The sequence below is a fragment of the Hippocampus bargibanti genome, linkage group LG09, assembly GCF_051943395.1.
Source record: "Hippocampus bargibanti isolate YZ-2025 linkage group LG09, ASM5194339v1, whole genome shotgun sequence".
In the NCBI taxonomy this organism is placed as follows: domain Eukaryota; kingdom Metazoa; phylum Chordata; class Actinopteri; order Syngnathiformes; family Syngnathidae; genus Hippocampus; species Hippocampus bargibanti.
In genome coordinates, this window is record NC_142742.1 from 289,159 (window position 1) to 304,082 (window position 14,924).

Genomic DNA, 14,924 nt, shown 5'->3' on the forward strand with positions numbered 1-14,924 from the left:
GATACACCGCTTTTTTTTTCTTGATGTTACTTAACTCGTTATACCGGCTGATCTCGTTTGACACCAATTGCTTTCAATTTAGAATTTTGTCACCGCGGGGGTTGCTGATAAAGCGCTGGTCAGACCTCTGGCAATGTTTTTTACCTTTCACGAGGTGTCAGCATTTGCCTTTTGTCCACGTTAGCGCTTTGTTCCGGCTTCAGCTGGAACAAAGCGCTAACTACTAATTCAATCTGCGTGCATTGTATTTTGGACATCTGCCCCCATTTCAAGATCAGATCACTTATCAGAGCCATATAACTTGGGAATTAACTCTTTTTTCCAATAAGAGAAGAGAGTCTAAGGTTTCCAACGCTGCGTTGAATGTTTGTGTGGTCCTAAAAGTCAATATTCTGCGAGTCCTGGAATTGGAGTGACAATGACAAACGAAGCCTGGCACTGGAGTGGACACCTATTTGCACGTCTGGCAGTCAATGAGTTAAATAGAAATAAACACTCTATAATGATGGAATTATTAAAAATATATTGACTCTGTTATTTGAAAACAATAGCAATAAAAAATGAACGATTAAAAAAAGAATCATCAAGTAAAATGACCAAATGATAACAAAAATAATGTATAATTGTGAAGTTCTTAAAAAAATGACGTGTATTTTTATTACTTATATTATTATTTATGAATGACATGTATTATTATTATTGTTATTCAAAATTATCAAACTGCAGAAAAAATATCTAATTGGTCGATAAAGTACTTGTATTATGATGTATATGTGAAATATTATCTTTGTTGTGCTAACTAAGACTAGCATCAGAGATGAGTAGCGGAATCAAAGTTGAAAGACGAGCGGGCGAGTTTGATCTGATGTACGCATTAAACCCACATGATGAGATGACGCCCGCCGCCATCTGTGCGTCCGGTGTAATCCCATTGAGGGATGAACGAGGGGAGGGGGGGGGGGGGTGACGCAGGCCTGGGAAAAACCAAGGGGGATGAAGCGGATTTGGGCAAGCTCATCGGGGGTCTCTGGGTATCGCGCTCTCAATTAGCAAAGGCCTTCTTAACGGCAGGGAGGGTCAAGGGGGAGGGGGAGGGGCTTAAAATTGAGACCTACTCACCGTTGGTCACTTGGCTTGTCGTCAAAACGGAGTGATTCATTGGTCATTTTTGACAATCCACCGGAGGGAGCCCTCAATCGGTTTTCCCCAATCTCCGATATATAGTAGAAGAAGGACAAGATGTCCGCCGTCGGGTCCCAACAAGATGGAGGTCAGCAATCAAAATGGAGAGAGAAGGTGTGAAAGTTCTCATGCGTCGTCAAAATGGCGCTTAGCATATTTTACCGCTCCATCTAATAGTCATTAGCTTTCATGACCGCGTTTGAAGTGCAGCAGACTCTTTTGTCACGCGGGACAATGGCCAACCACGTCGCCACGCGGCCTCCTACGGGGAAGGGGAGGACTCACTTCCTGTCTTCATTCAGAATGGCAGCCAATCAGAACTCTGTCAAGAAAGGGCCAAGAAAGAGCAAATGGATCGTGGAGTGACTCGGACAAGGCAGACAAATCAATACAATACAATACATATTGATTGATATAGCGCTTTAACAACAGCTGAAGCTGGAACAAAGCGCTAACATCCATCATATACAATAGAATAAATAAACAAATGTATCAATAAATAAATACATGTATCAACTCCTAAATAACCAAATAAATAAATAAACACAAAAATAAATAAATGCACAATAAAATAACTTTACAAACGCATAAATAAATCAATACAAATATAAATAAACAAATAATAAAATGCATTTACGGATGGATGGATGGATAGTTGGATAGATGGAATAGTTGGATAGATAGATAGATAGATAGATAGATAGATAGATAGATAGATAGATAGATAGATAGATAGATAGATAGATAGATAGATAGATAGATAGATAGATAGCCAACAAATCAAAAGGAGCGATTTAGCGTGCAATTGACTTTACCTTCAAGGTAGCTGATGTATGACAAATATCCATTTTCATGACTTTAATGATGGTGATTTTCTTTTTTTAATCAACTATTGAAGCAAAGTGCCAATTTACGCAAGCCAAATGTAGCAAATTAAAACCGAGATTTGAAAGTGATAAAAACAACGATATTTACATTCATGTATTATATTACAATCTAATATTATAAAGGTGTTTCCTGTCAAATGTATCGTCTCCAGAATGGGGAAAAAATATTCTTTTGTGACTGTAAAGTGTCCTTGAGAGTTTTGAAAAGTGCTGATAAATGAAATGTATGATGATGACGATGATGATTATGATCAAATTGACTGCTCTATTGGAGGCCAAGTGATGGCAATCGACGCGTTTGTGTGCCAAGATGTGTTTGTTTAGGTCGAGTGGGTGTCGCCTTTTATGTCAGGGTGGTCGCAGGTTGTCGGGCGGGTGCCACAAACGCAGCGACGTGCTACTTGGGCCATCTGCGAAAAGTGGCAAAGAAGGAGGCGGGGTCGTCAACGTCACATAATGAAAAAAAAGAGGGTGCTTTACCTCATCTTGACCAACAGAGGGCAGAATAAATACATACAAGACATGTATTTTCTTTTTTTCTGGAGGCGAAAAAAGGGGCCACAAATTACTTGTGCAATTACGTGTTATCGCCACGGGAGGGCAGAGGTGGTCAGTACCGAGTCGTGTGTCGCCTGTCGTCTGACCTCAAAAGTAGTTCACTTTTTTTTCATGGACTCATCACTTGATTGAAATTAATTCGGCGTCACTTGTGGAGATTGAAGAATAACAATAATAATAATAATAATAATAATAATAGGTTGGATGTATAAGATTGATATTAATCACATTTTGTCGTGTATTCCTTAAGATTAATAAAGCATTTAATTTATACATGACAGGTCGTAGATATGAATCATTTATGGAGCAAGATGACATGCAGTCAGCAATGAAAAGTTGACCCAAACTGTTGAATTTTAAAAAGAAAGAAAAAAGTATTTTAAAAAAAAATAAGAAATAACCTCTGCATGGTTGATACTAGGTTTAATGTTTTTAAGATTATTTCTTATTTTCCCCTTGATATCTTTTTACAAAACAATACAATACATATAGAAAGAAAAAAATAATTTAAACAAGAAAAAACCTCTCATGGTTGATACATGCACGGGCTGATTTTTTTGGGTTAAAAAATACGTTCATTTTTTCCCCTCTATATATTCATAATGTTACAATACAATACAACGCGATACATATTGATGTCTATAGCGCTTATTATAGGATGCGTGCAAAAATTCATTTTTTTGCTTCTTTTTAGGTGTTAATTTCGTGCATCTTTATGAACATAAAATCTATGACCATAAAGAATGATGAAGTGAAATAATATTCTGGAGAGCTCAGCGTCGGAGCCGTCAATCATCGTGAGAGGGGCGTGCCTAATGAAATGGCCGGCGAGAAAAGGAAGTGAACCGTCGCGCTCGTTGCTTCGAACGCACACAAACACGTTCAACTGCGCGATGCGCATGAGCGGGCGCGCGCGCGTGCCCAAGGGCGGTTGTCCAGGATTTGTTTTTTTTTTTTAAGTATTTCGTGCACGTCGTTAAATGCCAAAGGATGGTTATCTGGACTGCTGGTGACGTCACGAGTGGAAATTCAATGAGGGGTCGTTTAGGAGCGCCTCGAAAGCTCGAAAGGCCTCATCAACAACTAAACGTTTTCAATTGCAGCACATTCCCGAGTCAAGCATTAACCAACACACACCCTCGACCCCCCCCCCCCACACCCCCTTCCTTCTCCCTGGACGCACACCACCGAGAACCTTCTGGAACATTTTCCCTCCCTCGTGGCTTGCACGGACCGTCAAGGTTGTCCTGAAATATCCCCTCAGAGAGAGAGAGAGAGTCAAATCAAACACACCAAAATGGGACGCCATTTACTTTCTGTCTTATTTGGTTTTTTATTTTTTGATCGGTTTACAAAGGGGGAGGCCTAATACGCGTAATAACGATGGCAATATTCAAAGTGACATTAGCTCGAATGAAAAACACAAAATATTCATCTTTTCAAACGATAATTAACAAATAAAATCAAAGGAATGTCATTAAAAATAGGATGAACATTTTGTTGTGGTCTTTGACGGTAAACAAGGCGAAATGACAGCAAGTAGGGCGAGTCCATAAAAAAAAAAAAGATCAGTGGTCAAAATCGACCAAAAACTGATTTTCTTGTTGTAAAAAAATCAAAATAAGAAAATAAAAACACCTTGAGTTTATATTTATGTATTAATATTATTAATTAATTGGACTTTTTTTTATGTTTTCAACCCCCCTCAACCTTTTTTTTGCTGCTGTAGATTGCAAATGTCCGCCGTTGGGGGACGATTAAAAGCTTTCGGATTAATTAGTGACATTAACGAGTCCATTTTCACTCGGGAACAAAATACGTTGATTTTAAAAAGAAAACCCACACGCACACACTCCTAAACTCAAAGAATAAGGAATAAAAACAATCACACGTGTTCACGAATGAGGATCAAAAGGAAAGAGTGAGAGAAAAGGAAGGAATGAAAATCATTTCTGAAAATTGAAGACACGTCACGGGGGGGGGGTGTAAAATAAAAAATGTCATTGAAAAAAAAAGACAAGTCGTTTGAAAGCATTTGTGCTCATCGAAGTGGATTAAAAAATGCAATGGATTATTATTATTATTATTATTATTATTATTATTATTATTATTATTATTAAAACCACTTTTTTATGCAAAAAAAGGCTAACATGTAGACTGGACTCCAGTCCACATGTTACATGTACATGTTTTTTTGCATTTAATGTAAGGATTTATTTATTATTTGCTGGAGGATGCTTTTATTTCATTTTTTTAGAAGCAAGTTACAAGTCAACATTTTGCAAAGTCTATGTTTTGATTCATTTTCAGCCCCCCCCCACAAAAAAAGCTAGTTAGTCATCATGGGGTGTGGGGACGGACCATCACTTGAGCTATCTGGCTATCTAGCTGGCTACGTAGCTAGCTAACTAGCGGGCTACCAAGCTAGTTATCTCTATGCTATATATTAGCCATCTAACTAGCTGTCCGGTTGGATACCTAGCTAGCTATCTCGTTGCTATATATTACCTATCTAACTAACTAACTAACTAGCTATCAATTAGTTATCTATTAGCTAGCTAACTTTCTATTTGAGTTATTCCGGGTTGAATGCGTGTGGCTGCCACTGCTCACCCGCAGAAAAACTGATCCTGTGACTGTAAAGTGACCTTGAGAGTTTTGAAATGAGGTTGGAAATGAATTATTATCATAATATTAGCTATATAGCTAGCTCGCTAGCAATCTATCTGTATAGCTAGCTATCTTTTCACAAAATAGCTACCTAGCTAGCTATTTGAGTCATGAAACATACTAGGTATCAAGATATCTATTAGCTAGTTATTGCAGGTTGAGTGAACGCTGGCTGCCACTGCTCACCCACAGAAAAAACGCATCCTGTGAGTGTAAAGTGACCTTGAGTTTTGGAAGGTGCTTAGAAATGAAATGTATTATGCCTATTATGAATATCAAAAAGGGCGATTTCACTTAGTACGAAAAAAAAGCTTCCCGACGCTCACCTTGATCGGCAGGTCGAGCGGTCCAATCAGAGTCCGAGGCTGAAGGTGCGCTAAGCCCCGCCCATCCGAACGCCAGCTCTCACTTGTGCGGCGTCGCGTCGAGTTGAGTCGCGGTTGAGACCAACAAGACTTTTCGCGCCACGTCTTCGGGGCTGCCCACGAAAAGAAAAAAAGGTGGAAAATAAAAGCAAAAAGCAACAACAAGAGCGCCTTTTTTTGTTTGTTTGTTTGTTTGAGTCGCGCGAGGATGTTCGCGCCGGCGGCGGCGGCGGGGAAGCGCTGCTTCACCATCGAGTCTCTGGTGGCCAAGGAGAGCCCGCTGGCCGACGAGCCCATCCGCCCCACCGCGCTCACTTACGGCGGCCCGGCCGCCCTTATGGGCGGCTACCCGGCGGCCGCCCCGGTCCCCGGAGGGACGACGGCGGCGGCGGCCGTGGCCCGCTCGCTCTACCCGAATCAGGCCGAGTTGGTGTTCCACGAGTCGGCGAGCCACCGGCCGCTGGCCGCGGGGCCCCACGGGCACCACCACCACCACCATCACCACCACCACCAACATCACAACCAGCACCTGCAGCACCACGCGCACGCGCACTTCTTCGGCTCGGGCCAGCACCGAGACCCGCTGAACTTTTACCCCTGGGTGCTACGGAACCGATTCTTTGGACACAGGTTTCAAGGTAATCATCAAATGGTTTTTTTGGACCGCTGTCTAAACCAGAATACAGGCATAAGAAGAATACATTAGTGATGCTTTTAGATAGACTACAATATGTACATTTTTATAACCAATAAACGCAACTCCGGCTTTAAAAATAATATATTATCAAATACATCAGTTGATATCAAGGATCGACAAATCGCCGTCACCCAAATCCAATATTCATAAACACTTGTCACGATGTAAATCAAAACGTGTCAATCAAAAGTGATTGCCTCATTTAGGAGTGGAATTCTGCTTTTGTTCCCATTTCACGATCAAACAAATAAAACGTACTTTTTATCGACCCTCAAATCGTAATCAAACATTAAAAATAATTATATATATTTTTAAATGACCAAATAATGCAAATGCACGATGACTTGGTTTTTGGTTACCAAACAACCATTAAAGTTAAACGGCCACATCGAGTCAACACAAAGTGGCGTAATTCACATTTTAAAGCAAATGATCGTGCCATAATAGCTGAATGTGTATCGTGTATTTACATTAGTTAACCGACGTGCGATAAACACCAGTTTTAAAGTATTCAAGTAAGACATCTGTGTGATTATAATATATAAATCAACGTGATTGTGGCCATGATTAAACCGCAACTTGCCCTCAAAAATATTTTACCAATAGTTATATACCTGAAATAAAAAAGTAAAAAAAAGATAATGTACTGACTTCGATTTTGCTTGAGCATCGACTTTCGAACGCTTTTTATGATCAATAAAGTTTTATTAAAATAACAATAAACGGGAAAAGACGCCATCGAGGAGCCAGACATTTGGACATGACAATTCACTTTTAAACATTTGGATTTCAAAGATAAAACATCCATGAAACTTATTTTAGTTTTGATGTATTTGTAAAAAAAAAAAAAAAACGGACCAAGAGGTGTAAGCAACCCACCAGTTCGCCAACTCGAAGCCGTAATGGCGGAAATGAGCCGTAATGGAGGTTCGTTTGTGTGCGTGTGTCGTCCCGGGCCCGGCAGGTCACGACGCCTCCCAGGACGGCCTTCTCCTCCACGGCCCTTTCGCCCGGAAACCCAAACGGATCCGAACCGCCTTCTCGCCGTCGCAGTTGCTCCGCCTGGAACGGGCCTTCGAGAAGAACCATTACGTGGTCGGCGCCGAGCGGAAGCAACTGGCCGCCGGCCTCAGCCTGTCCGAGACGCAGGTGACAAACATGGCGGCTTTTCGCGCTCTTTTTCGGGGAGAAATATTGCGCAACATTTGGGGAAATGTCGCGATACTTCGCCGGACGTGTTTTTTTTTGTTTGTTTTAATACTTTTATTTTGATAGAAAGAAGCCTTTTCGGTCAGCCAACGACAACATTTTAAGGACATTTTTATTGATCATGACTTGGCAGATAATTGCGATGAGATACCTTGTTCATTCTACGTGGGAAAATTAAGCCATCGCAGCTGAAATAATAATAATATTCAGAGTAGTCACATGTATTAATAATAACAACTGCGCAATTGTAAACAAATGCATAAACAAATGAATAATTGAATAATTAACTCAAAATTTAGAGAATGCAGATTTTTAGAGGATTTAATGGTCGAGTAATCAGAATCAAAAAACCTTTATTCATCCCACAATGGGTACACAGTGATAAAAACAGTACTTTTGCTGTATCTAAGGTTTTTTTTTTCCAAGGCCAAGCAAAATATAACCACCGAATTCACTCAAGCCGACAGAGAAAATATTTAGTCTTGCAATATTTCTTGCGGATTGTAAAAAATATTTGATTGGTTTGTTAAGAGGAAATTGACTAATTAAAATATTAAATAACATGTCATTGTGCTTTCATGTGCTTATCTAATCAAATTGTTTTCTAATAACTGTTTGGAATGGCATGAATTATGAATTAAAAAGAGAATGTACTATATTCTTATTGCAGTTACATTCACGAGTAAATTGACTTTTTTTTTGCCTAATTTGCTCTAAGAAATAGCCAAAATATTAATGTTGTCATTTTTAAAATACTGGAGTTGTATCGTGACCTAATTATTGTATGAATTCCATGAGCATCTGTTGAACAACTGCAAATGAATGAGTCAAAATATGTAAGTAAGTAAGGGCTCAAATGGCTTCAAAACGCCGCCAGTAAAAGGGCGGGGGGGAACGTCGACTTTTCAAGCTTGCAGTTTATTCCTGGACATAATGAAGGCGTTTACACTCTCGCTCTTGCTGCTTTGACAAGTCCAGAATGGCGTGTGGCATATTTAACGCTATTATTGGATGAAGGTGTGCGTGTTATTGATACTATGTGGGTGTCAATTAGTCCTAATGGGCAAAAAAAAAAAAAAAAACACCTCAGGAGCCAGCAGTTTTTTTTTTTTTTTGTGTGCCCAAATGGAGATTTTAGACTTAAGCCCACTTGCCTCTTTTTGGTATCATTTTGCCCAAACATGAATACCGATTGATGACAATCAAGTGTCAAGATGCATTTTAAGTCTGATGGGATGAACAAATGTCACTTTTGTCTTTGGATTTGAGGAAAAAAAGATTTGTAGTTGATGTGGAAGGAAGTGACGTTTCCAGCTTGTTATCCAACAGCTTGGAGGACGTCTCAATTAATGCAAATGATATGCAAAGTGAGGAAGGGAAAAAAACCCGGATGGATTTAATGAGGTTTTCAAATACTGTAAAACATAAAAAAGTGCAAGCTTGGGGGATGTTTTAATATAATCTGGGATGTCGTGTGCCCACGTCGCGTCGAGTCCGCTATTACAGTGATACCTCAGTTTACAAAATTAATTGGTTCCCAGAAAGTGTGTGTAAGGCGAAAAGTCCGTCTTCCAAACATTAATTTCCCATAGGAAACCATTAAAAATCAGAATATGTTTCCAGTTCCCCATAAGACATATTTTTCTACTAAATAAGCCTTAAAACTACACAAAATAGACCTTATTTTACGTATCATAAATGCGCTATTGTATAGTAATTCAAGAAATACACTGTACTGTATAATAAAGTGGTTTTATTGACCGTTGTGATGATGGTTTATGTAGTTGCCTCTTGACGATATGCTAGTGAAGTTGCCGTGCTTTCTCGGCGATAATACCCTCACTCACACTGTCCCCTGCGAGCTGCTTTTTGTTAATCCAAATCAACAGTTTTTCAGCTTCTTCTATTGCCTGAGACCGTTGCTTAGACAACACAGAAACACCTTTAGCCACACGTAGCAATGGTCGACTTAGCGAAATGGTGCTGGGACGCTAAGTCACACAAACGCACACCTCGTTGGTGTTTCTTGATGAGCTCCTTCTGCTTAACCGTCATTTTGTTTTGTGTCGTCTTCAGCTGAAGACGAGCCCACGGTGGGGTCTTTTTCGCTGGCACAATAGCAAAAGTATCCACTCGATAGCAAACCACGTCGTCCGCACTGACAGAAAGCGGGTGTGGAAAAGTAGTCCGGAAGCCACGGTGGCGCAGTTCGGCCGTGCGGTTTGGTGTTCTTCCGCCAAAAACTAGTCCGGCAGCCGTTGCGGGTGTTTCCAGAAAACTAGTTGGTATGCCAAGATGATATTCTCACAAATGTAATGTTCGTAAGGCGAAAAGTTTGTTCGTAAACCGAGGTATCCCTGTACGTCGAGCGGACATGGCAATGGGAAATGTGGATACTCACAACGTCGACTGAGTCCCGGATCCATCCTCCCGTCGCGGTGAATTTCCAACATGTGGCTATCGTTTGGAGTCGACGTCCACGCAGTCGCGTCCGCGGAACTTTTCGATCATCTCACCCAAATGTGCCGCTGGCGTGTGCACAGGTCAAGGTCTGGTTCCAGAACCGGCGGACCAAGTACAAGCGGCAAAAGCTGGAGGAAGACGGTCCGGACGCCCAGCAGAAGAAGAAGGGGAACCATCACATCAACAGGTGGCGCGTGGCTACCAAGCAGAGCAGCTCCGAGGACATTGACGTGACTTCGGACGACTAAAAAGATGAACAAAACAAACAACTGCTGCCGCGCCAGGACCAACGACACTATTTATTATGTGATGTGATCAAGTATATACGTAGTCATACCGGGAGCAAAAACAAGACAGTGCGTGGACCGGGACCACCTGGATGAAACCCCCCATTGTGTTCTCATGCCGTTCATATTAAAGCTGCTGTGTAGGTCATCAACCTTCGTTGACTTTTATCCGAAACAAGTTGCGTGAGAAGTCGGATAGGGTCGTAGCGACACCACATACAGTCTAAGATGGGTTTTCGACCATAATCTGTTCCAGAAACCTCTTTCAAAACCGATGTGGTTGAAAACGGAAATATTTCCCATTATAATCAAAGTCTACTTTTTTTTCATATTGGAGCGCTACACGAGGATTGCGCGTCAGTCACATTGAGACGCGACATCAGGAAGTGACGTAGAAGGAAGCAAAGGGGAGTCGAGTGGTGCATTCAAGTGCACTCAGTTTAATGGACAACCCATTTTGAAATTTTTGGTTGAAAATCAAATTGGTCAAAGAACAGAGAGCTTTGGAAACTCAAGTTGGACTGTATAGAAAGCGGAGGGGAGTCGAGTGGTGCATTCGGGTGCGCTCAGTTTCATCGAGAATCCCTTTTTTGCTTGTAGACAGAGGCATAAAAAAAATAAAAATTGAAATCTACACCGGGGGCCACGATGGTTGTGACATTTTGGCTCTCGTCGCACATGTCAACTCACGTCTAGCGCATCTCAACGCCGCAACGAATGGACCCGAAGGAGCCCCAACAGTACAAAAGGTGGCAGGAAGTCAGAAGTCGCCTCGTGCGCTTTGTTGTCAGGAAGCGGCGAATTAAGACAAACGTGTCAGGAATGTCGCCGGGCAGTTGCGCAGGTGTCAGGTGCGCACCCCCCCCCACACACACACAAATACAAGAGATGGCGCAGTGGGGAAAGTCGCCGGCCATTGTGCAGGGGGATGGGGGGGGGGGGCTTCGTAATCACCCGTCAAAAGAAACGGAAGGAACCTGTCGCTAATGACCGCCAGGCTTTAGCGATGAGCCGTGATGGCTGACCTTGATGTTTTGCTTTGGAAACGAAGAGCGGAGACAAAAAAAAAAAAGGGGGGGGGGGGGCTTCAAAATACCTTGGCGCTTTTCACTTTTTGCGACAAAGACAGAAGACAAAATGTCCGTCGGGACGGTTTTGGCCGTCGAGTCTTGTATTCACAAGTTTTGTTTGCGCGAAAAAAACAACAACTAAACAACGTGGCTTTGACTCACTTGTTGAAGGCCCCTCAAAGGTGGATTGCATGAAGATGACGGAAGTGGTCTTGTTGGAGATGGGCTCTTGATAGCCGCATCTGAAATACAATCAGGAAAGCAGATTTACCCGAGTTGCCGGTGTCGAAGGTGCACTCAAAAGCCTTGATTGTCCTCAAAAGATGACCCTGCGCAGGTGTGCCTTTTACCAGAAGTAATATTGAGAATACAGAACAATATTTCCCCACTAAGAAGAAGGAGTGCGTAACCACAGGCTCTACTGTAGCGCCTTATAATGTGGAAAACTTTCCTATATTTCCATTCTATTTGGAATACTTTTGTCAATTGCAGAAGGTGCGCCTTATACTCCAAATTGCCTTCTATCTATATGGAAAAAAGTTTGAAAAGGCGCCATGCATTGGGGGTGCGCCTTATACAGCGGAAAATACGGGATATATTTATATATTAGATTTGGAAAATTTGGCTCATTCATTGAAGGCCCGCCTTATATTTGGAAAAAGTTTGAAAACACACCATTGATTGGCGGTGCACCTTATACTCCAGCGGGCCTTATACATTGGAAAATACTATAAATTAGTTATTCATGATGTATTTATATATTTGGTTTTTCATTTATTAATCACTATATTTATTTGTTTATTTTGCATATTTTCCCATGTGTGCGACGCACCCTAAAATCGTTGAAAAAAAAAACAAGCCTTCACCTTATAATCCTTATAATTTGTTTATTCATCAATGTATTTATTTATGTATAGATATCTATCTATTTATTTATGTCGCCTATTTTCCCGGGTGTGCGGCACACCCAAAAGCCTTGATTTTCTTCCCCCCTCCAAAAAAAAAAAAACAACCCTTCACCTTATAGCCCGGTGCGCCTTACATCTGGAAAACATTTGAAACATACGTCACTAATTGGGGGTGCGCCTTACACACGGGAAAATAGGTTGATTGGACACATGGCCGATGATGGTCAATTTCAGGCGTGTTTGCAGATCAATGAGCTGAATCTGAGCTCTTTTCAAATCCAGTGGAAGCCAAAGCTGGCTCGTTGAGCGTGAAGGAAACAATTCAGCAGAGACTTAAACAACACGTCTCTCGTCACCTGTGTCAGCAGAGAGGACATGCGGGCATGGGAGTCCTCTGTTCACAAACAACATATACGTGCACGTGCGCACCTATAGGTGTATTTGCACGTGTGTGTGTGTGTGTGTGCGCACGACAGACACTTTGGCGAGAAGGTGGAGAAAACCAAGCGGCGGTTTTTGCGCTCCGTCATTAGCTCGACGCGCTAAAGAGCAGATGTTATATCCTTTCCTTGGCTTGGCGCAGCAGCTCGCGCGCTAAACGTCGCGTCGCATCAGTCAAGTGCAATTAACGGCAAATCGCGGCTTCCTTAATTGGGATCGTTTGGAAAAAAGAGGATAACGGAGAGGAAAAATACATCATAGTTGAATTGTTTTGAGCGACTCCATATTAGGTATCGTCGCAAAGCACCGGTGTCAAAGTTCAGGCCCGGGGGCCAAATGTGGCCCGTCACATCTATTTAATCGGCCCGCCAAAGCAAATCAAACTTGCTCAACCCATGACGCTTGCTAAAGCTCAAACAAAAAATGATTAATCCACAATTACGATTGCTTTGAAAGGCGCTTCTAAATTAAATGTATGATGATGATGATGATGATTATTATTGCAATTACAGTCATTTTGTTTGCTGCATTGTAATTCCGGTTTCTTCTCGGGGGCCGTTATGAATTTACGGAGGCCATTACAATGTTTCATCCCCTCCAGATCATCTGACATCTAGAGAGCACAAAAAAACAACAAATCCGAAGCTCAAAATAATGACTTATTGTGGTTTCAATGGAACACTTTGAAATTTGGGTTTGGACTTTAGCAAGCTTGACCTTGCGGGCCAGATAATTTGATGCGGCGGACCCCATTTGGCCCCCGGCCGGGCCTTGACTTTGACACCTGTGCTTTAATATGGAGCATTAGCGAGCATCATGCAATTTTGCAAGATTGAGTTGCGTTCGCCGGCCGAATTAAATAATGTCGCGGGTCAGATTTGGCCCCCGGGTCTTGACTTTGACACCCGTTAGCATATCCGCCGATATCAAGAGCCAACAACGGCTCAAATCTTTTTGTCTCTCCGGGGAAGGTCGAGACTATATCTCAGCTGATCTCTACGCTAGCTTTAGCTTAGCATCCGAGCTTTTAGCATGACTTCCTCCCATGTCAGTGATAGGTCGCATATGTCGTCGCCAAAGGCTCGTCAGGATCATCACTTACAGGTGTTTGTTGCGCGTCGGTCTGTTGCCATGGCAATTGACGTCCGAACAACTGTAAGGAAGGAGACGAGAACAAGCAGTTATGACCAAACGCACGATGAGATATTTTTTTACTTACAAAATAATTAATGAAATAAAAGGCAATTTGGCACCTTAAAAATCCAAGTGGAGCTTTTGCTAATAGCTGAAGCAGATGGCGGAACCCCAAGGTGTGAAGTGGGACAATCGCGTAGGCGGGCGATAGGGGCAGCATTTAGGTGTCTTTCTTTCTTTTTGTCGGCAAGAAACGGAAGGCGTCTATTTGGCACATATGTCCGGCGTTTGCCGCCATATGGCTGCGGGAGATATTTCCGGCCGTAATTAAAACCGTCGACAACGACAGTTTGCGTCATTCGGCAAAGGGTAACAAAAGAAGATGGAAGCAGAAGCGGGGCAGCGAAACGGGCAAAAAGCCCTTTGCGGACACACCGGCTTGACGCTCGCCGCTAACAGATTCATTCATTGAATTCATCGTGTCACGCCGACGTGAAATGCGGTTTACGGTAAGCTGGCCTTGAGCACTTTTTGCGGTCTTTGATGTGCGTATGCTAGCTGTATTTAATAAAACACTAAAGTGCGATGAAATAAGAATTTGAGTGTGTTTCAAATTGGAAAAGATGAGAAAAAAGTGACGTTAGCGTGATTGGGTCTCATTCAAAAAAGAAATACATAAAAATGGCCGCCAAAAGGAGGACTTCCTGTTGAGCATCGAGTGGATTTTCTTGACACCGTTTTAATATGATGTGCGACAAGGTGTGGCTATGCTAGCTGCATCTGATAAAACACCAAGGTGCGACAAAATCAGAATGTGCGCGTTTTTCAATGTGTAAAAAAGAAGACAGATGTGAAGTTTGGGTGAATAAAGAAAATAAATAAAATGGCCGCCTAAAGCCAAAGGGAGGACTTCCTGTCCAAATAAACGTCGTCCTCAGGCGACCTGAAATAGGCCTCAGGGAAGCAAAAAAAACTAAGTCCAATTTGTTCCCACCTCGGAGGATAATAGCTCATTGGACGGCAAACGCAGCAGGAGCTCCCGCGAAGGAAGGA

The 14,924-nt window shown here is 42.1% G+C and overlaps 1 protein-coding gene across 1 annotated transcript; it reads left to right on the top strand.

The window, feature by feature from the left end:
- The first annotated feature begins 5,726 nt into the window (after window positions 1-5,726).
- Window positions 5,727-10,889, top strand: emx1 (empty spiracles homeobox 1). The gene is made up of 3 exons (XM_089004592.1): window positions 5,727-6,300; window positions 7,324-7,508; window positions 10,112-10,889. Exons 1-3 carry the CDS (start codon window positions 5,871-5,873, stop codon window positions 10,277-10,279), a joined length of 783 nt encoding a protein of 260 aa, XP_088860718.1. The 5' UTR covers window positions 5,727-5,870; the 3' UTR covers window positions 10,280-10,889.
- The last annotated feature ends 4,035 nt before the right edge of the window (window positions 10,890-14,924 follow it).

Excerpts from the sequence above, each read along its gene's own strand:
- emx1 (XM_089004592.1), top strand. The coding sequence starts at position 5,871 with ATGTTCGCGCCGGCGGCGGCGGCGGGGAAGCGCTGCTTCACCATCGAG. Across the intron at positions 6,301-7,323 it reads CTTTGGACACAGGTTTCAAG|GTCACGACGCCTCCCAGGAC; the intron begins GTAATCATCAAA and ends CGGGCCCGGCAG. Across the intron at positions 7,509-10,111 it reads TCAGCCTGTCCGAGACGCAG|GTCAAGGTCTGGTTCCAGAA; the intron begins GTGACAAACATG and ends GCGTGTGCACAG.